This window comes from Nothobranchius furzeri, chromosome 14 (genome assembly GCF_043380555.1).
Source record: "Nothobranchius furzeri strain GRZ-AD chromosome 14, NfurGRZ-RIMD1, whole genome shotgun sequence".
NCBI classification, from domain to species: Eukaryota; Metazoa; Chordata; class Actinopteri; order Cyprinodontiformes; family Nothobranchiidae; genus Nothobranchius; species Nothobranchius furzeri.
In genome coordinates this window covers 19,295,772-19,317,450 of record NC_091754.1, presented here as the reverse complement: position 1 = coordinate 19,317,450, position 21,679 = coordinate 19,295,772, and the positions used below count along the sequence as shown (strand labels likewise).

Genomic DNA, 21,679 nt, shown 5'->3' with positions numbered 1-21,679 from the left:
TTGTTCTAAGTTTGATCTTCCCTGGCTGTGCAGACCTGGATGCTTCATCTCACATTCTGCTCTCCTACACCGCCCCATTTCATGCGTGGCTTAACAGTTAATTCATTTGATCTGACTCTCATCCTTTCGCCAGGAGAAGATCAAGCGCATTCAGCACATTCGTATGGAGAAAGAACTCCGTGCGCAGCAAGTTCTCGAGGTGTGTCCCGAAAGTCACCGCAGAAACATTTCCAACCACTTTCTCTCTGCTGTTGATGGGATTTAAAAGGAGGGGGAAAACATTAATGTTTAATTGGTTTCTTGCTAAAAAGCTACTGAATATGAAAATCTCATCCCACCGAGGAGCTTAATACAAAATACAGTTGGGGGGGGGGGGGGGGGGGGGGGGGTACCACGGTTAGGTGAAACATTTATTTTGCATTTGCTTGTTAATAGGAGCTCTGTGGGATTTCAGCATTTATGAATCAAATTTCAGCTGACACGCTTGGCGAGGAGCTCTAAACAGGATTTCATTGGAGCTATGATTACTGATGTAATTTTTTATACTCCCCTCCTGCTGAGAGGAAGTTGTTATCTCATTAAGGTTCCTCTGATTGGTGAAATGTCTGTAACCTGCCTACAGTCGGGCGTCAAACATTCACATTCAACACTCAGAAGTGTAGATACTAGGGTTCAAAAAGAGTCATGTACCAAACATTTGACTCAAAAGTAAAACGTTTACTGGTTTCAGAACTTCTTAAGTATAAAAATAAAAGTTATGAAAATAAAAGGATGCCTTGAAAGCAGAAATCTGGAGCTTTTGTCCGAGGGCGCCATCACGAGGCAGAAAAATGTACTGCACCGTCGGTCCCTCTTCCTGCTTCCATGATTACCGATGGAAGCAACACCTCTGGTTTGGGAAGGCACATCTCTAGCCAGCCAACTAAGCAAAACACATCGTTTTACAATTACTATTCTTACAGTATGCTGCTTATTTCTTGTTCAAAAGAAATGTTGCTAACTCTGCATCGGTCTAGGTACTTCTGTGCATTCTCTGATGGATATCTGTATGTAAGCAGATGCTACTGGCTAATGTTGAGCGGCGCTCAAGTACAACTGCATGGGGCTCTACAGGACGAGGGGCCTGCATTATATAACGTACAGGGTAATACTATCACGTTTATGAAAATCTAAAATAAGGACTCCAAAGCGCTTTACACTACAGTGTAGCATTCATCCATTCACACACACATTCACACACTGATGGTAATGAGCTACGATGTAGCCACAGCTGCCCTGGGGCGCACTGACAGAGGCGAGGCTGCCGAGCACAGGCGCCACCGGTCACCACCAGCAGGCAAGGTGGGTTAAGTGTCTTGCCCAAGGACACAACAGCTGAATTCTCTGTCCGGAGCCGGGATCAAACCTGCAACCTTCCGATTACTAGACATCACGCTCAACCTGTTGAGCTGCTGCTGCCCCAACAACCCGAAAACCATACATGGTTCCTGGAAGGGTGAGAACTCCAGATATCAGTTTTAAGGACAAAAGCTTAAGCAGCGGTACAGCTCTACCAGACCTGAAAAATATTATTCACAATTATGTTGACGAGTTTTGTAAACACTAGACTGTCAGTTACAAATATGCAACTAATATTTTTATATTGCAAAAACAATTATGTGCCATATGTGGACAACTGAGCATAAACACTTGTTTCATGGAGTGGAAGGTAGGATTACTAGTTGCTGATAAGTGTTTTAATGGTGCAAAACGTCAAACTTGAGAGGCGTGTTATCAATGTAAACCGACATCCAGCAGCTGCAAGAATCTGAGAAGATAAAATTGGAAAAATGTGTGAATGTCTGACTGGACTGTGCCGTGTGTGATGTATCGGGTACAAACAAATAGGGAGTCAGAATAATAGATGCTTTCAAAAGGTTCATCCAGCCACAATCGTAGAAATGTACAGGTGCAACTGGAAAAATGAGAATATGGTGTTAAAGTTCTTTCATATCAGTAATTAAAAAGGTAAAACTAATACATGAGATGCTAATTCCATGTAAAGCAAACATTTCAAGACTTTATTTGATAGAATTGTGATGATTGTGACTTACAGCTTATAGAACCCCTCATTCAAAATATCAGACAATTAGAATATTGTGAAAAGGTTAAATATTCTAGACTCGGAGTGTCACACCCTAATCAGCTAACTAATGTAAAACACCTGAAAAGGGTTCCTGGGCCTTTAGATGGTTTCTCAGTCTCAGTTTAATTACTGACATAAATGGACATTTTTACTGTAATCATATCTAATTTAGAGTTTCATCTGTATTTGGACAGTTTTTCCCCCTTTGTTTAAACAATGGCAAGTGGAAATACAATGGGAGTAAAGGGACTTTTTAAATCTGAGGAGTAAAAATTACAGATAATAGCTAGTAGGCAATTACCTCAGTGAAGTGTAGAAACCCAAACTTCCATTTAAGGTAATGAAGTATTTGTATTTATGAGTCAAACTTTTTCATAAACACTTTAGGATTCAGTCTTTTCTCGTTTTCTTTTTGGTTTCTGTTTTGTTAAACAGGAAAAGAGGAAGAGAAAAGAAGCAGCAGCCAACGCTAAATTATTGGAAACGCAGAAAAGAAACGAGGTCAGATGAGATCTGTGAGAAATGCTTTTGTTTCATCAATGTTGATAAAATATTCTCCTGCCAAGTAAACCAATAGTAGCTCCTGTCATTATGTGGTTTTCTGACTATTGTTGCTGCTTGTCGTTGGGAGCGAGACGCTGATTGCCTCCGTTTATCTCAGTAATTAGAAAAAAGGCAGGATGGTTTCATTCTATTGTACGTGCATTTATGACCGATGATGTTTCCATTTGCACGTTCCATTAACCAGCAATTCTCCGAGGGCTCCAAGTTCAGCAGCAATGTTGTTCAGTAAGCTTTTTATTCGTGTTGCTGTTGCCTTTTAATTGAATTATTCCTGTTTAAAGGAGAAGGAGATTCGTCGGCTTCAAGCTGTCTTACTGAAACAACAGGTGGGATTCTTATTTACCTCTTCAAGACTATGTGGTCATGTTTGCATCATTTGTTTCTAAGCTCATTTGCTCTGGTATTTGTGATGTTTCCCGACACTGACTTTTCTAACAGGAGTTGGAGAGACATAAGCTAGAGATGGTGAGCTTGTGTGTTTAACAACATGCTGGAATAACGGGAATGCATGTGTGCTGCAGCTCATTGGTGCTACAGAATCACATTCATCACCTCTCTAATCTGATTTTAAGTACTTTGCATAATTATAAAACCAGATTGTGACCAACTTGTCAGCTCAGTATGTGTTTGTGAAATTTGTGTTGAAATGAATTTAATGTCTGCATGTGGTTTGATTGTTTTTAACCTTAAAAAGGCTTTTTTCTAACTTTAGGTTCAAGTTGTCTGAATGCATCAGTCCCTTCATGTCTTCCACTGCCTTTATATGTAATCGTCTGCTGTTCCAAAACATCGATCTAATGAATCTTGCATGCTACGTGTCTAAGACTCACCACTATGGCATGTAAAAGTTATTCACAGTGGGAAATTAGGATAAAAACTGTGAATTTGCTTTTTGGAAGGAGCGGGAACGGCGAAGGCAGCACATGATGCTGGTGAAAGCTGTGGAGGCCCAGAGGAAAGCAGAGGTGAGTAATCACTGTTTTTGTTTGTTTCTTTTGACCCTTTTGTCCATGTTGTTTGACTATTTATTCATTTTGATTATTTCACATCGATGTGCAACAATGATCGTGGCACAATACCACCATGTTATTTGGAAAATTATGAACGATGAAAAAATGGGTTTATTTAAAACTAGGCAGTTATGGGTGCTTGCTTTTATTGTTGGTCGTTATATAAACGCTTTAATGTATCATAGGAGAAAGAGCGCCTAAAACAGGAGAGGAACCAGAAGAAAAGGATAAACAAGGAAAAGAAACTGGAGCTCAGAAGGCTGGAACTGGAAAAGGCAAAGGAGCTGAAGAAGCCCAACGAGGACATGTGCTTAGCTGATCACAAGGTTAGAAAACAAGATGTATGCTTATGGATAAAACATCATTCTGGTTGTGTTGCCATGCTTATGTGAAAGCTGCTATAATTCATCACGAACACCTGTAGCACCATCTAGTGGTTGCTTTTCTTACTAATCTAATCGGGTAACATAACCAGAAAAAGCAGCTCTTTTATTGAAAAGTTACCTTTTTAAACTGTAAATGATTAAAATGTTGCCAGAAGGCCGACTCTGTCACAAACAGAAATGATGCCCCTTTCAAATCTTTGTGATAACATGTACATATACATTTATGTTTAAAAACCTTATTCCTCTGCAGCCTCTTCCAGAGTTGTCCTGTATGCCTGGACTGATCTTGCCCGGAAAGATTTTTTCTGACTGTCTCATGGTGCTTCAGTTCTTGCGCAACTTTGGAAAAGTTCTGAAATTGGACTCTAATTCGGACTCGCTGACCATTAGCCACCTTCAGCAAGGGTTGCTTAACGTGGGTGACGGTATGCACGAGGTGCAGGACCTGCTGGTGAGCATGCTGTCTGCAGCTGTGTGTGACCCTGGTATACCTGCAGGGTGCAAGGTGAGGGCTTGTCATTACATCTTTTGTTTCTGTACAGTTGGTCAATAATAAATGCATGCTGGTTTGTTAATCAGGTAAATACATAAATGTAAGAAAACAATTCAAATGTTATTTTCATTTTTATATGCTTGATGTCAAAAGGGAAAATAATGTGTTAATATTAAAGGAAAATTCAAAATTACTCTAAATTCACTTTTAGGTGTAGTTTATACATTCAACTTCTAAAAGCCATAATTAGTATAAAGAACCCCCTTTTTTGTTGGTAAGATGGGCCTCAGTACTGACTGGACTGTAGTTGCATCTTTTTTGTAAATTCGAGTGAACGACGACCAGTTTTTGAAACTATAAACTTCATAGCACTAAATAGTTCCCGGAATAGTTTATCTCACAACCATTTGCAGTTGCTAACCGTGGCTGAGCTGTGGGCGCCCTGAGCATCAGGAGATAAAAAACATTTTCAGAATTATATCGGAACAACTTATTTTATTCTACAGCTTCATGTAACTCTCTATTTTTATTGGTTTTTTTGTTGTTGTTGTTGTTTAGTGCAAAACCATCTTGGGTGACCACTTGACGAATGTGGAGATCAACCGGGACAACGTGTCTGAGATTCTGCAGATCTACATGGAGAGTCACTCTGATGACCCAGCGCTAGCTCGTTTGGCTGTTAGCCTCAAAACAAAGGCTTTCCAGGCCCACAGCCCATCACAGAAGGCTGCTGTGCTGGCCTTCTTGGTTAATGAACTCTGCTGCAGCAGGGCAGTGATAAGGTACACCGACTTTATTCTGAGTCCGTTAGTTTGGTTTTATTTGATGTATAAATTCTGTTAATCTTGTTATTTCTGTTCTTTTGTTTATCTAATTGTGGAATAATGTGTTACTAGGCAGTTTGTAGATATTTCAGTTCAGACTTGATCTAAAATTGCTTTTGCAGTTTTAAGATTTGAAATTAGCATAAACTAAGATCCACAAATGGGATTTCAAAGTGAAGACTTTAGAAATATAGTTGTAGGTAGATTAATAAATGGTCCAACAAGGAGGAAATTTGCTTTGTCACAGCAAAAAGAAAAATGACAGAATAAAAGTATCACAACAATGAAGTGAAAAACATGCACTGTAAAGATTAAAGATTAAAGTCCCATTTAGTCGTCACACACACACACAGGTGTGTGGTGAAATTTATTCTCCGCATTTGACCCATCCCCTGGGGGAGCGGTGAGCTGCAGACACAGCCGCGCTCGGGAACTATTTGGTGGTTTAACCCCCCAATCCAACCCCTTAATGCTGAGTGTCAAGCAGGGAGGCATTGGGTCCCATTTTTTCAAAGTCTTTGGAATGACCCGACCAGGAGTCGAACCCCTGATCTCCCGATCTCAGGGCGGACACTCTACCACTAGGCCAATGTACAGTCTAGAGACAAATAAAAACAGTAATTTTCACAGATTTAAAAGATTCCTGAAATGTTTTCATGATGCAAACGTCTGCAGGTGTTACTCTGGACCTTTTCCTATTCAAATCTCTGAGATCTCCATGAAGCTGCACCCATGCAGGAATGCCATCTCCAGTAGGTCATGAAACATCTGGACTTTGCATTTACATCCAGAAAATATTCACAATAATACATGGAAAAATTACATCAAAAATATTTTAAATGCCATGATTTATAGTAATTTATACCGCTGTATAAAAGTTGATGGTCGTTTTCACACAAGGAGACTTGGAGTAAAGTACTGCTGCAGCCTCAGACTTTACACCAGGTTTCAGCTGTACTAAAACGATAACCAGTATGACAAATTACAGCCTGACGGGGAGTTTCATGAGATTGCATCAAACCTGTGTCTTAAATTTTTTATTCCTCTTACACTTTGAAACACACCTTACATCTCTGATGCACTGGAAATACTTCAGGGCCTTCCTGGGTTTTGACATTTTAAATATGCTACGAGTGCTGAGCGACACGCGAGACAGCCGGGTTATGAGATGCAGCAGAAGTTCAATGTTGGGGAATCCAACCAGATACTCACCACTTCAGAGCTTTTACACTCCGATTTGAGCTGCGACCCCATCCTAAAACCATCCACCACGGGTCCAGCTGCACTCAGAAAGACAAATTCTCTGATCTTTTTCAGTGAGATTGACAAAAACATCGACTGCATGACAAACCTGAGGAAGAATAAGTGGATAGTCGAGGGAAAGCTGCGCGAGTGAGTAAATAAAAGATCTGTTTTTATCAAAACTATTATGTACATGTACTTTTTCTGTTTACGTCTTTGTTGTTGTTGAAGGCTAAAGAACATCCATGCTAAGAGTGTAGCAAGAAGAGCCAGCTGTGTGAGAGGAGCGATCAACCGCACCTTCAACGGCTCCACTTTTAGAAATGAATGCCAGAGGACAGAAAAGGACAGCGAAGAAGAGGAGTTTGAGGATGAGGACAGTGAAGATGAGGAGGAGGATGAAGACTTGGCAGTAAGGAAAAGAAAGAAAGTCAGAAGCTTCATTAAACGCGTTTCTGTGATCATGTGAAGTTCAGGCCTCACAGTAATATTTTTACAGGATGAAGGTGCTCGCTCAGGCAGCATCGGGGAACTGGAGAAGCAGATAGAGACAACCTCCAAGGTGAAACAGTCACGTTTTATGTTTCCTTCATGAATTGGACTCAGATTTGATGTCATTTTTGTTTTCAAAGTTACAAAGTCAGATCCAACAGAAGCTGTTTGACTCGTCTTACACGCTGCGCTCCATGACGATTGGTGAGGATCGATTCAGGAGGCGTTACTGGCTCCTTCCAAAGTGCGGGGGTGTATTTGTTGAAGGAGTGCAGAACTGTGAAGGTGCAAAACTACACTGGCTTCTAGGTTAAAGGGTTTTCTGTCCACTGTTCAAGAGATGACTTCACTTTTCTGTTTCTCAGGCTCTGAGCACCAGGAGGAGGAAAGATCAGAGGTGATCAGAGTTAAAGAGGAGCAGCAGGAGCGAGAGGCGAGGAAGATAGAGGTGTCTGTAGCTCACATATCAGAATGTGATCAAAACAAAAATAATCTCTTCCTCCACAATCCCAGCTCCTTTTCTCAGCTCAGAAAAGTGTTTGAAGTAGCCAAAACAACTGAAGCTCCTCCCTCAGAGTCTTATTCCTTTCATCCTACCTCACAGATGGACACAACTGTTTCTCCAGAATCTTCTGGACTTGGTGCCGGCTGGTTCACTTGCAGTAACTGGATAGCCCACAGCCCTCCATCTATCTCTCATCACGAGCAGCCGTCTAAAATGTTTACTGAAAAATGCAGAGAGTGGTTTAGCCTCCTGCCTCGCTCTCCTTGTGATGAGTCCTCTGTGACCTCCAGCTCCAGTTCTCCAACTTGCTCCTCCTCTCCACAACCCCTGAGGAACAATCCCCTCTTCACTAATCCCCCAGCAACAGCAAACCAAACCAGTGTAGCTGGGATTGATGGCATACGATCACTTCTCCTTCAGGTTGGTGATGGCATCGCTTCTCCTAAAATACCTAATCCTGTCAGCAGCTATTGCTTATTTTACATCTAACATGATTTTTAACTCGTCGTCGTCGTCGTCGTCTTCCTCCGCTTATCCGGGTCCGGGTCGCGGGGGCAGCATCCCAATTAGGGAGCTCCAGGCCGTCCTCTCCCCGGCCTTGTCCACCAGCTCCTCCAGCAGGACCCCAAGGCGTTCCCGGACCAGATTGGAGATGTAACCTCTCCAACGTGTCCTGGGTCGACCCGGGGGCCTCCTGCCGGCAGGACATGCCCGAAACACCTCCCCGGGGAGGCGTCCAGGAGGCATCCTGACCAGATGCCCAAACCACCTCAACTGACTCCTTTCGATCCGGAGGAGCAGTGGTTCTACTCCCGAGTCCCTCCCGAATGTCCGAGCTCCTCACCCTATCTCTAAGGCTGAGCCCAGCCACCCTACGGAGGAAACTCATTTCGGCCGCTTGTATCCGCGATCTCGTTCTTTCGGTCATTACCCAAAGCTCATGACCATAGGTGAGGATTGGGACGTAGATCGACCGGTAAATCGAGAGCCTGGCTTTCTGGCTCAGCTCCCTCTTCACCACGACAGATCGGCTCAGCGTCCGCATCACTGCAGACGCCGAACCAATCCGCCTGTCGATCTCCCGATCCCTCCTACCCTCACTCGTGAACAAGACTTAAACTCCTCCACTTGAGGTAGGACCTCTCCCCCGACCCGGAGGTGGCAAGCCACCCTTTTCCGGTCGAGAACCATGGTCTCAGATTTGGAGGTGCTGATCCTCATCCCAGCCGCTTCACATTCGGCCGCGAACCTACCCAGCAAGAGCTGAAGGTCAGAGCTGTAACTCTGAAAATAAAATCTGGTATTCATCAGAGCAGACTGACACGGCAACAAGCTCCAGCTTACACCTCTCACATTATTCTATCCCCTACACTGACTCCGTCCCAACAGGAAGCAGAGGGTAACGGGAACCTCTGTTCAGAAGAGAGTAACAACGTCCTCAAAAGTGAGACACCATTCCTCTCTGACTCCATCCTCGCTGTGGAAGTAGCCAAGACCCAGGACTACCCTCATGCTCTGCCTATTCCAGGGGGTGAGATGATCATACGTGTTTTCATCTCCAGTAAAGCATCAGAATGCAGGCTGTGATCATCATGGCTGAAACAGGCGGATGTTGAATTTGTGATAACGTGCATTGGCAGAGATGCTCTGCGGCTGGTGGAGAGTATCCGACACAGAGAGCCTGCAGACGTTGGTCAAGGCCCTCCACAGCCGGGGCGTCAGGGAGAGGGTGCTGCAGGAACAGATCCAAAAACACACGGAGCATATGGCAGAGATCTTCAGCAGAGGCAAAGGTTGTTGGTTTGTTTCATTAAACAAACAAAAAGGTTTTACTGGCTTAGTTTGTTCATTTCTTTGTGCCTGTGGGAGTCAGAATTTGATATGATGGAGCTGAAAATGAAGGAGTTGAGCAGAGAGGACGTGGAGAGCTGGTGTGTGGAAGAGCGAGCCATGGAGGTGGACATTAACCTGCTGAGGCAGGTTGAAGCTCTGGAGCAAAAGGTCATCTCAGCCAACCTACAGGTCAAGGTACAGGCAGTCGCTGCAGCTCATGCTGATTTCGCTCATAGATTTGAAACTAACAAAAATAAAGTAATAAAGATGTATTTTCATCTGCATCTCCGTCAGGGTTGGATGCCCTGTGAGTCCCAGTCAGACCGTGAGAACTGGATCTATTATGAACACAAACACTCCTCTTTGAGTCCGAGGGAATCTAACCAGGGGGAGTCTCCTGTCCCTTTGACTCGGCGACCAAACAACCCTCTTGATGTAGCGATCTGCAGGCTCTCAGAGTTGGAGAGGAACATTCAACCAAGGTATCTAATGAGTGATGTTTGTTTTAAAGTATTTTGTCCAGCTTCAAAGTAAAATTTGTTTCATTGTCTGTGTCCCTCCAGCAGCAAGCAGGAGCTGGCTGCAGGGACAAAACTGTGGCACAGAGCTCTGGATCAGGTCCGCAGCTCGGCCCAGCTGTCGCTCTGCTTTCAGCAGCTGCAGAAGAGCATCGCTTGGGACCGAGCCATCATCAAAGTGGTTAGTGGCACACAAGATTTAATATTTTATTAAGAAAAAGAGTTTAATGTCTTTGAATGCATGGATTCATTTAAAGTTGGGTAGATTTTTTATGTTGGTCCCTGCAGAATAATTGTAGTACAGTCTCACACATTGTAGTTTCTCTAATTGTTTTGATAGATTATTTTCAGATTGTGCGGCTCCAAATCTAACATTTTTTTTTCTTTTGGCTTAAAAGATGCTTTACTTTTGCTCTGTTAGCAGCAGTCAGAAGAACCCACAAGCAGCAGTATGCCTGCAAACATCAGCACATCTTACAGTGAAATGCTGTTCACCGATGTGAATGTGAAACCACAGATGCTTCAAAGTATTAATTTTTAAAACTTTTATTTGAACCGTTTTCAGCGCTGCCTGCACTGTCGAAGGAAAGATAACAAGGAAGTGCTTTTAATTTGTGCTGGCTGTGACAAAGGCTGCCACACTTACTGCCACAGTCCCCAAATCCCCACCGTACCTGATGGAGGCTGGTTTTGTCCTTTTTGTCTTGCAAAGGTACGTAAACATGACCTGGCAAGCCATCCTGTGTAAGTACATAGGCTGACCACCGCCCTCAGAGCACTCAGTTGTAGGGGCAGAATCTATGGTTATCTTTAAAACTGTCTGCGGATGGAATTGAACAGCGCTAGGACCAATCAGAGCAACAAACAACATGGCGTATTCAACACTACAAAAATCAGTCATTGGGGCAGTGAAGAAGAACAGTTTCAAAATAAAGTACTAAAGTACCACTAGTGCTCACAGAGAAGACAGAGTTCCTGGGCCATCGTCATTAGCCCACTCAACACCTCTCTACAAACATAGAGCGCTATGATTGGCCCAGCCTAAACTTAGCCGAGCCAATGGTAGACCTGCTGAGGCTCCAATGGAGCGTGGCTAGACCGACCTGCAGAACAAAATCTGTTGCTACAGTTTGTCTAGATTTCTAGGCTAACATTTACACACACACACACACACACACCTGTGATTGAGTAATCTTAGCTAGATGCTTCAACCTGTTTGTTTTATTATTCTTTTATAGTTTGACAGAACTTATTTTGAACCTCTGCTGCCTTGTCTCTCCTGGCTCGGTCATTCAGGGAAGTGGTGAAGCGTCTCACAGCGGGAAGCAAAGAAGCCCAACAGCTGGAGAAGGGAAGAGATGCAGGGAGGAAAGACAAAACAGTAAGCCATCTGTGGCCAGGGGCGACACCAGAGAGGAGGCTGCCAGCAGCAGCAGCGTGCCAAAGAGCGGTACCAAGGAGTTCAAAAAGAGGAGACGAGATGACAGTTCCCAGGCCAGGAATGACAGTCCAGCAAGAAAATCCAAAACATCCAAGGACAGCAGCAGTGAGCTGGCGGTGTGCCAGTATGTACATGCATCCTACTACACACAGAAGGCTCAGCGGTTGTCATTAAAAATAGCTTTAGATGCCCTCTTGGTGCATCAGGAAATTCCTTAAACTTTGTACCAAAGTCTCACGTTTTGTTTTTCAGCATGCTGCTGGCAGAGCTGGAGGCCCATCGGTGTGCGTGGCCCTTTCTCACGCCGGTCAACCACAAAGCTGTCCCTGGGTACAAAAAGGTCATCAAGAGACCCATGGACTTCTCCACCATCAAGGAAAAGCTCACCAGCAACCAGTAGGTGTTCCATCACAGTTGTGGTTTCCATGTGTAAATAAAATAAACAACATAACACTCGGTCACTTTTCAAATGATTACAGCTACCTGAACCTGGAGACTTTCATCGCTGACATCAACCTGGTTTTTGACAACTGCAAAAAATTTAATGAAGACCAATCTGAAATCGGAAAAGCTGGCTACAACATGAAGAGATTTTTTAACAAAAGGTGGACTGAACTTTTGCAATAAAGACTTTAAAATAAAACATTTCACATATTAGTCTGTCTTTTTTATAGGTTTGAGCATCATCTTATGTCTCAAAGATGAAACCATGTTTTATTAAAACTGCTGTGCAGAGCAAGTGTCAAGTTCTCTGTGGTGCTAGAAAAAATGCACTTTTAAGGTTTCTATTTTCAAAAGTTCTTTTTTTGTTTGTTTTTAACTAAAATTATTTAATCTTGAACCCAGAATCAAAGATTTCTTTTGACTTTTTGTAATAAATTCTGCAGTATTGTATCGTGTATTTCTCATATATTAATGTTTGTTTGTTTGTTTATCCATTAAAACAAGCTAAAGAAAGGAAAACAATCTGAATAGTGACAACTGATAAAATATTTCAAATATGACTGAAGGGTTCCAGTGGGACTGTTTTTCATCTACATATGTAAAAAAAAAAAACAGGACAACACAGGGTGGCATTCATTCTCCATCTATACATCCATCCATTTTCAGCCAGCTCCTCTACAGGAATCCTAAAGCGTTCCCTGGCCAGCTGTGGGACATAATCCCTCCAGCGTGTCCTGGGTCTTCCTTTAGGTCTCCTCCCAGTTGGGCGTGCCTAGAAAACCTCCCCAGAGAGGTGTCTCTAGGAGGCATCCTAACCAGATGCCCGAGCCACCTCAATTGGCTCCTCTTGATCTGGAGGAGCAGTGGATCTACTCTGAGCCCCTCCTGGACGATCGAGATGATCGGCCGCTTGTATTTGCCATCTCTGGTGGGCATTCATGCAGCTTTTGATAAGTCCTGTTACTACCTAGTCAGCTTTATTTACACAAAATACATGATTATAGTGTAATGTCAAACATGCACTTAAAACTTATTGACAATCTGACACAGGACTCATTTGCTTGGCCTCAACAGCTGTAGAGTTTGAGTCAGAGTGAGTATTCTATAAGTTACGTTTTCAGAAACAGAACTAAGACACTTCAATGAACCTGTAACGTCCAGGATCAGAACTAAAAAGTGAACCTGTTCTGTTGCACAATAAATCCATTCCAGTGCGATTTTATTTTCACGGTTCTGAAGGGTTTGGCAAATTGAGTGCTTTAAGAGCTCAATATATATATATTACTTCTACTTATGACCAATAAGCTGTGATACTCTTAAGTATAGAATATCAGCTCTGCTTGGTCTTTACTGTGTTTATCAGAAGATTCTAGAATTCTTTCTTTATTAAGGAATTGTTCACACTTCGTTTAGATTCAGAAAACAGTCAGGTTTATAAAAGTAAGAATTAATTTTACCAACAATTACTCTGATGGGTGGAACTTAGGGTGATGTATGAACCTATGCGTGAATGCGGTTAGTCAGAACTTCCTTATCTGGGAGAGCTGAGTTCTGGATGTAAAAGAATTTGGTTTGCGTTAAGCTATGAAGGTGGTTGTTATCAAAACACATCAGACGCAGTCTGTCATGTCTACATACCCAGAAGACCCTCGTGATAGATCCGGAATGCCGAAATCCTTGGACTTCCAGGCACCGAGGTCCGTGGAAGAAACTGCGGCCCCACTAAACCGGTCTTAGAGTTGTCTCCAGGTCACAACAGAAGGATGGAACCGCGCGTCTGCGACTCTTAAGGGGTCTTAAGGAGCTGCAGAGACTCTGAGCTCCAGCTGATGGGATGAAGGCAGGCCAATTTAAAGGGGACACACGCAGTCTTGTGTCTCCTTTTTGACCAGATGTTGAATGGTCAAACTGTATGTATTTTTTTATGGCTAATGTGCACAGTCATGACTCAACTTGCTGCACAGGACAATAACTGGTTTTATTGGTGTGCAGAAAGGAGACCGATTCTATTAGTTGTGGTCTTTAAATTTAAGGGTTACAAAGAGGTGGAGTGTTCCTGTTGGTCCTTCTGCCTGAAATATTGGAGTGTTTTTTTTTTTTTGCACCACTTTGTGATGAACCTGCTCCCTCAGCACATCCATGACAACATGACTAATGACTCTAATCCACACTACTGGACACCACAAAGACAAGGTCAGAGGTCAGCTGTTCACTCTGCTCAGAGTGTGTGGATTGGCTCAGGGCTCCGGACTCCTCCTGGCCGAGGCCTGTGTAGGACTTCTCTACAAAGACTCAGCTCAGGTAGGCAGCAACTGCAGACAACACTCCTGACTATTGTGAGCAGCTTTCACAATCATTTAATGTTACTTCTGTAAAACATGATAAATGTCTGATAGCAAGCTCCTAAACTGTCTCAGCCTTTTGGATAAGTTTGGTGTTTAAGAAATACACCATGGAGGTGAAAAAGAGTCCAGATTATTTTCCCTTTTGTATTTTCTAACAATCTGAATTTTAAGCTGCTCAGGCATGCAGAATGCTTTTCCTAGTGAGCCCTCAAGAGCTAAAGGGAGTAAAATGAATGTTTCTCAAGCAGAAAACAAGACAAGTTTGTGCTCAACTCCGACTAAAAAAACGTCTAATTTCTAAATTTGTTGCAAAATATGTCACAATTGGTACAAATTACCTCATTTCTGCAGTTTCTGACAAGTAAACTTTTACATTAAGGTTTCATTGAACATGGCAAAGGTAGTAGCTCATTAGCTAATTAGGACAAACCTGTGAAGCAGAGATTTAATCAAGCACATATAGTTTCAAAATGAAGATTTATTTATTTTTCTAACTCTTGAAGTTGAAATTTGATAACCAGTTTTAGAAAAATGTCACTTTTGGCAACATCTCACAGCCCTGATCAGCAGATGGAGTTACCACTCAGCTGCTGCACGTTTCTCTGCTGATTCTTCAGCACAGACTTGTGTCGTTTCTCTTTTGTAACGCACCAGACCCACAGCAAAGTAAAATAATAATAATGCAATTCACAAAGGCTTTCAAACTTTAGTTGGTATTTAAAAATAAAGTAACTTCAGGACAATTTAAATGCTATTTTGACTTTTAGTTTGTAAATAGAAAACATTAGAAGAGGATGTTAATTCCTCTTAAGTCATGGCTCACACAGCCTCGGTCCTCCTGGGTGTCACTAATTACATCTCAGGTGTTTTTCATTGAATCTTATTAAACAAAGATCTGCAGCAAAGCAAGTCCTGATCCTTTTTACTCCAACTTTTAGCAACTGTTCTCCCAAAGCTGCACTAACGTGAGCGAGGCCAGTGTTGTGACCAGCCGTTTTCTCCCTGTGGACAGATGTTTGTGGCCGGCTGGAGACCTCAATCTTCAGGAGGTGAAAGAGGTGCACACCAGCCCCCTGGGCAGTCCGCTGCTTCAGCTTTGCACCTCAGTTTAAAGCTGGTGAGTTGTTGGTTTGACACTTAATTAGGATAAACTTTATGAGTGAGCTTTGGTTGTGTAGAAATGTGTTTACTTCTGTTCTGCAGAAGGCTGCTGTGTGCAGATTCGCCTGGCCTCCTGTGGACAGGACAGCCAGCTGAAAGTATGGATTGTTTCCCAGCGTGGAGGAGCAGGTAGGCCCACCCCACCCCTCTGCTCTTCCCGCTGCCTCACCCAAACCCTCCTTTAATGCACCCCCCCCCCCCCCCCCCCCGACAGAAACAAAAACTCTCCGACTTCTGCAACCTTGAAATCTTTGCAGAATAGAAGCATTTTTATTTGGTTTAAATCAACTGCAGGCCGATTCATTAATAATAGATCGTTTTAAGACTCTTTGTTGAAATAAAGCAGCATTGTGTGTGTGTGTGTGTGTGTGTGTGTGTGTGTGAGAGTGTGTGTTTATGTGCAGGAAGGTCATCAGGTTCATAACACGCAGATTTCACAGGTTATGTAAGCAGGTTTCAGGCCGTTTTTTCACCATGTGCTTGGACATGCAGTGGTGTTAGTTCCTGACGTGTTGCCGTGGTAACGGCCACTTCTGTGGAGGATTTCATGTGTCCCACATGGCAATCCAAATCCATGATTTCAGGTTTTGTTTTTCATGTTTTTCCCCCTTTATCCTGAGCAGCTTGTAGAGCGACATGTAACAAAGTTAGAATACATTTGATCTCATCTCTTCCTTGAACCTGCAATAATCTTTATTTTTGACTGTGGATTTATCTTCTTTTGACCAGATTGTTGCATGAATGAAACCATTTATTTTATGAAAGGGTCTCAAATTGAGATGATTAATGAAAACAGGAGGGGAATTTTTTAATGTTAAACTTTTATAGTGTTTCTTCTGTGGAATAAATTAAAAATAAGTCAACATCTTGAAGAGGATGGGGGGTCACAGGAGGTTAAAGCAGGTCATCTTTCATTTTTGACAGATTGTAAACTTTTGTAACAGTGCTTCCCAAAGTTAGGGTGGGGACCCCACTGTGGGTCACCATAACTGCGCAGAGGGTCTTGAGATAATTTCCTTAAATTAATACTGAAACCGCTGAAGCTGTATTTCTAGCTTAATTATTACAAAAACTAAACATTCGCTAATGGATAATAATAATTATTATAAATTTTATTTGTAAGCGCCTTTCAGACCCTCAAGGTCACTGAACAACAGAATTAAAAGCAGTTCACAAATTGTACAAGCGGTGCAAAATTAAATGGTGAATAAAGACTAACATAACAATAGCATCAATAGAACAACGCTGAAATAAACTGACAATCACGTAGAACGATAAAATCCCCTAGAGTACACCATACACCTGCCTAAATCAGTCGGTTTTGAGAAGAGATTTAAAGTGTTGTACAGAGGTGGTCAAGTGAATTGAGGATGGGAGTTTATTCCAAGCCGAGGGTCTTTTGGGCTTGTGTGAGGGGCCATCGGCTTGAACCCTGTTGCTAACCATTTAAACATTCTCCCTCTCCTGATAACATTTTATTTTCTTTGACATTGAATGTGCTACTACTAGTTTAGCCATTTAATTATAGATTCCCTAGAATAAATACAATGAAGTTTATATCAGATTTATTTATAAAGCGCTTTTCAAACAAAGTGATACTCAAAATGCTCTACAAAATGACCCCAGATTTCCATAACGGGTTAAAAACATTAACAGGCATATGCAAGCACGCACGCACGCACGCACGCACGCACACACACACACACACACACACACACACACACACACACACACACACACACACACACACACACACACACACACACACACACACACACACACACACACACACACACACACACACACACACACACACACACACACACAAAAATTATATTTGTCTGAGTCCAGATGAGCCAAGTATGGTAACGCAAAGAAGCGCCATCAGAGGAGCCATCTGCCCCGGCAGCATCAGGTCTTCCACACTAAGTCAGGGTGCTCAGTGGAGGGGGAGCATAGACCCCCACCTATAGAGCGCCCAGGAAGCCACAGTCGACCACCGCTCCCGGGGCAGAGGGCCCCTACAGAGGAAACACCGGATTAAAATGAGTAAAAATATAATAAAAGAGCTAATATAAGGGACAAACGTTTGAAAATAAGTAATAAATAAAATCATATAGACAGTAAAATAATATTAAATAATGAAAACAATGCTAAAATATAATCATATAAAACATGCAAAGCAAGTAATAAAATATAATCATGTAAAACGAGATATAGAACTGTAGTAAATATTTAGATAAAAGCTAACCTAAAAAGATGGGTCTTAAGCCTGGACTTAAAAACATGAATGTTCTCTGCGGCCCTGAGGTTCCAGAGGCGAGGGCCATAACACTGTAAGGACGCCTCGCCGTGAGTGTGTGTCCTAACTTTAGGGATGACCAGGAGACGCCTGCCAGAGGAATGCAGAGGCCGCTAGGGTTCATATGGTAAAAACAGTTCTGAGAGAGAAGAAGGCCCAAGACCATTAAGACACTTAAAAACCATTAGAAGAACCTTAAAATGGATCCTGAAACATACGGGGAGCCAATGCAATGATTCTAAAACTGGTGTCATGTGCTCCCGCCTCCTGGTCTTCATCAGGAGATATATCTTACCAAGTAGAATATTTACTAAGAAATCGCAATGTAACGATAGAAACACTACGTGTGTGTGTGTGTGTGTGTGTGTGTGTGTGTGTGTGTGTGCGCGTGCGCGCGCGCTCCCCTTCTTCTCGATCCCCAGTGAGTCGTGGTGAATGGCTGCTTATGCTGAGCTAGGACCCTCTGGAGGTTTCTTCCTGTTAAAAGGGAGTTTTCCTCTCCACAGTCGCTAAATGCTTGCTTAGTATGAGGATTGCTGTAAAGTGACTTGATGCAATTTGCTGGATTCACAGGTTATGTAATCAGTGCCTTGAGACGACTCTTGTCATGATTTGGCGCTATACAAATAAACTTGAATTGAATTGTGAGCTGAAGGACCCACGGATGACAAGCAAACTTGTGGGATAGTCAGTGAGTTGCTGGTAGACGAACAGAGAGTAGGCGATGGGGTATAAGGTAGAAGAATTGTTAGGTAAAGGGCTGTGAGATTATTTAGAGCTTTAAATGTCAAGAGAATTTTAAATTGAACACAAGAAGCAGCTGGCAGCCAGTGCAACTCAGCGAGAACCGGTGTAATATGTTGTGAAAGCGGAGTCTTGGTGATGACGCGAGCTGCAGAGTTTTGTACCGGCTGTAGTTTCTGCAGGAGTTTCTGTGAGATACCAGAAAGCAGAGAGTGGCAGTATTCAAGACGGGATGTGACTAATGCACTAACTAAAATGTTGGCATGTACAGTGGTGTGAAAAACTATTTGCCCCCTTCCTGATTTCTTATTCTTTTGCATGTTTGTCACACAATGTTTCTGATCATCAAACACATTTAACCATTAGTCAAAGATAACACAAGTAAACACAAATGCAGTTTTGTGATGGTTTTTATTATTTAGGGAGAGGACAAAATCCAAACCTACATTGCCCTGTGTGAAAAAGTAATTGCCCCCCTTGTTAAAAAATAACCCAACTGTGGTGTTTCACACCTGAGTTCAATTTCTGTAGCCACCCCCAAGCCTGATTACTGCCACACCTGTTTCAATCAAGAAGTCACTTAAATATGAGCTGCCTGACACACAGAAGTAGACCAAAAGCACCTCAAAAGCTAGACATCATGCCAAGATCCAAAGAAATTCAAGAACAAATGAGAGCAAAAGTAATTGAGATCTATCATTCCGGTAAAGGTTATAAAGCCATTTCTAAAGCTTTGGGATTCCAGCAAACCACAGTGAGAGCCATTATCCACAAATGGCAAAAACATGGAACAGTGGTGAACCTTCCCAGGAGTGGGCGGCCGACCAAAATGACCCCAAGAGCGCAGAGACAACTCATCCGAGAGGTCACAGAAGACCCCAGGACAACTTCTAAAGAACTGCAGGCCTCACTTGCCTCAATTAAGCTCAGTGTTCACGACTCCACCATAAGAAAGAGACGGGGCAAAAATGGCCTGCGTGGCAGATTTCCAAGACTCACACCACTGTTAAGCAAAAAGAACATTAGGGCTCGTCTCAATTTTGCTAAGAAACATCTTAATGATTGCTGAGACTTTTGGGAAAACACCTTCTGGACTGATGAGACAAAAGTTGAACTGTTTGGAAGGCAAATGTCCCGTTACATCTGGCGTAGAAGTAACACAGCATTTCAGACAAAGAACATCATACCAACAGTAAAATATGGTGGTGGTAGTGTGATGGTCTGGGGTTGTTTTGCTACTTCAGGAACAGGAAGGCTTGCTGTGATAAATGGAACCATGAATTCGACTGTCTACCAAAACATCCTGAAGGAGAATGTCCGGCCATCTGTTCATCAACTAAAGCTGAAGCCATCTTGGGTGCTGCAGCAGGACAGTGACCCAAAACACACCAGCAAATCCACCTCTGAATGGCTGAAGAAAATCAAAATGAAGACTCTGGAGTGACCTAGTCAAAGTCCTGACCTGAATCCTATTGAGATTCTATGGCATGACCTTAAAAATGCGGTTCATGCTAGAAAACCCTCAAATAAAGCTGAATTACAACAATTCTGCAAAGTTGAGTGGGCCAAAATTCCTCCAGAGCGCTGTAAAAGACTCGTAGCAAGTTATCGCAAACGCTTGATTGCAGTTATTGCTGCTAAGGGAGGCCCAACCAGTTATTAGGTTCAGGGTGCAATTACGTTTTCACACAGGGCAATGTAGGTTTGGATTTAGTTCTCTCCATAAATAATAAAAAAACAATTTCAAAACTGCATTTTGTGTTTACTTGTGTTATCTTTGACTAATGGTTAAATGTGTTTGATGATCAGAAACATTTTGTGTGACAAACATGCAAAATAATAAGAAATCAGAAAGGGGGCAAATAGTTTTTTTTATCTTTCAGCCCTGAGTCATTTAAACTTTTCTAGCATGTTTGTGTAGTTAAATCAGACATCTGGGGTCACATGACTTCACAACTGCTGTTTTGTGGGTCTGAAGCTGAAAAGTTTGGGAGCCGCTCATTTAAAGATGAGCAATGAGATTATTGATTTTTCTCTACAAGAAACCTGAATTTGTTCTCAGATATCTTGCATTGAAACATCAAGATTTAATTTGATTCTACTCCAAATCCAACTGTGTTGACAGTTATATCCTGCTAGGTTTATCTCGACTCTCATCGGAACATAAGTCCATCTCAGGGTTTTTACACATTCATCTCTGAATCATGGGAGGAAACTGATCTGCAGATAAACCTTTCACAGATACATGAAAGCCTTGAAAATGTCATTTTAATTTGACATGGAAGTCTATTCTGTTTGGTTTAAAACGTGTTTAGTCTCCTGGACAAACAGAAGTGCTTTATGATAATCAACAGGGGGTTTCTTATACAGATACACATTTTTTTTTTTTTTTTTACCTTTTGTTTACATTGACCTGCAGCCTGGCTCATGAAGCTGCTTCGCTCTCACCTACAGGTCGGCTCTGGTTCTGCGCTGTGCCCTCTGCTGATGGAAAGCTGCTGGTGTCGGGGTAAGAAGCTCATTGCACCAAAAAAATAAATAAATAAATCCATGTTGTGATAAATGATAAAGATAAATGACTCACACTTGTATAGCGTCTTTCAGAGTCAGAGGAGTCCAAAGCATTTTACATGTCGTTCATCCATTCACACACACACATTCACACGCTGATGGTGTGTTGGATTTAAATAAATCTCCCCATTCTGATTCTGGGAATTTATCTCTTCCCACCAGGAAACCACAGCTGCTCCTGCTGAGCATCGATCCTGCAGACTTTATCTTCTCTGATTATTCAGCAGCTCAGCAGATAAAAGCACAACAGTGATGCTGTAAGTAAACTTTAACATTTGCAAAATGTCTTTTGATATTTAGACAAAGATGATTTTTCTGCGTAAATGCACTTGTGTAAACCTTCCTGTGTGTCTGGATGTCATGTTCTGTGTCCCTTTGTTCCCCAGCCCCTCCAGTTCCCACTCCAGGTTCTCCTTTTGTGTTTCATAGTGCCCTCATGTGTCCTTTGTCTGCATCTCATTTATGTGTCTCTTTGTGTTCCTCATTTGTCCCCTGGTCTTCAGCCTTCCAAATATATCTCTCAGGTCCTGTGTTCCTTTAGTCTTCTCCAGTCACCCCTCTGCAGTGTTTATAGTTTCAGCTTTTCATTGTATTAGTTTCTTTTATATGTTTTGTCCCACCAGTCTTTGTAGTTCTCCTTAGAATATTAGTTATGTGGTTGCGTTTCTTGTTTTTAGGT

The 21,679-nt window shown here is 42.4% G+C and overlaps 1 protein-coding gene and 1 long non-coding RNA gene across 3 annotated transcripts in view; both read left to right on the top strand.

The window, feature by feature from the left end:
- Positions 1 to 12,083, top strand: part of LOC107390077 (bromodomain adjacent to zinc finger domain protein 2B) — a 41,105-nt gene extending 29,022 nt beyond the window's left edge. Inside the window, exons 17-38 of one of the 2 annotated variants that reach the window (XM_015966591.3) lie at positions 134 to 199; positions 2,561 to 2,626; positions 2,971 to 3,015; positions 3,128 to 3,154; positions 3,589 to 3,654; positions 3,885 to 4,025; positions 4,336 to 4,590; positions 5,137 to 5,360; positions 6,720 to 6,794; positions 6,876 to 7,074; positions 7,144 to 7,206; positions 7,277 to 7,421; positions 7,502 to 8,061; positions 9,031 to 9,172; positions 9,282 to 9,434; positions 9,515 to 9,669; positions 9,769 to 9,956; positions 10,041 to 10,173; positions 10,558 to 10,704; positions 11,289 to 11,557; positions 11,686 to 11,829; positions 11,913 to 12,083. In XM_015966591.3, coding sequence (XP_015822077.1) covers positions 134 to 199; positions 2,561 to 2,626; positions 2,971 to 3,015; positions 3,128 to 3,154; positions 3,589 to 3,654; positions 3,885 to 4,025; positions 4,336 to 4,590; positions 5,137 to 5,360; positions 6,720 to 6,794; positions 6,876 to 7,074; positions 7,144 to 7,206; positions 7,277 to 7,421; positions 7,502 to 8,061; positions 9,031 to 9,172; positions 9,282 to 9,434; positions 9,515 to 9,669; positions 9,769 to 9,956; positions 10,041 to 10,173; positions 10,558 to 10,704; positions 11,289 to 11,557; positions 11,686 to 11,829; positions 11,913 to 12,060 — 3,411 coding nt within the window. In that variant the 3' untranslated portion in view covers positions 12,061 to 12,083. Of the gene's footprint in view, positions 1 to 133; positions 200 to 2,560; positions 2,627 to 2,970; positions 3,016 to 3,127; positions 3,155 to 3,588; positions 3,655 to 3,884; positions 4,026 to 4,335; positions 4,591 to 5,136; positions 5,361 to 6,719; positions 6,795 to 6,875; positions 7,075 to 7,143; positions 7,207 to 7,276; positions 7,422 to 7,501; positions 8,062 to 9,030; positions 9,173 to 9,281; positions 9,435 to 9,514; positions 9,670 to 9,768; positions 9,957 to 10,037; positions 10,174 to 10,557; positions 10,705 to 11,288; positions 11,558 to 11,685; positions 11,830 to 11,912 lie in introns of both variants that reach the window. The other variant, XM_015966589.3, reaches the window with a different exon arrangement.
- Positions 12,084 to 15,421: 3,338 nt separating this feature from the next.
- LOC139062623 (uncharacterized) lies at positions 15,422 to 21,252 on the top strand. Its single transcript, XR_011516184.1, has 3 exons — positions 15,422 to 15,512; positions 20,884 to 20,938; positions 21,163 to 21,252. It is a non-coding gene; the product is annotated as an uncharacterized lncRNA (long non-coding RNA).
- The last annotated feature ends 427 nt before the right edge of the window (positions 21,253 to 21,679 follow it).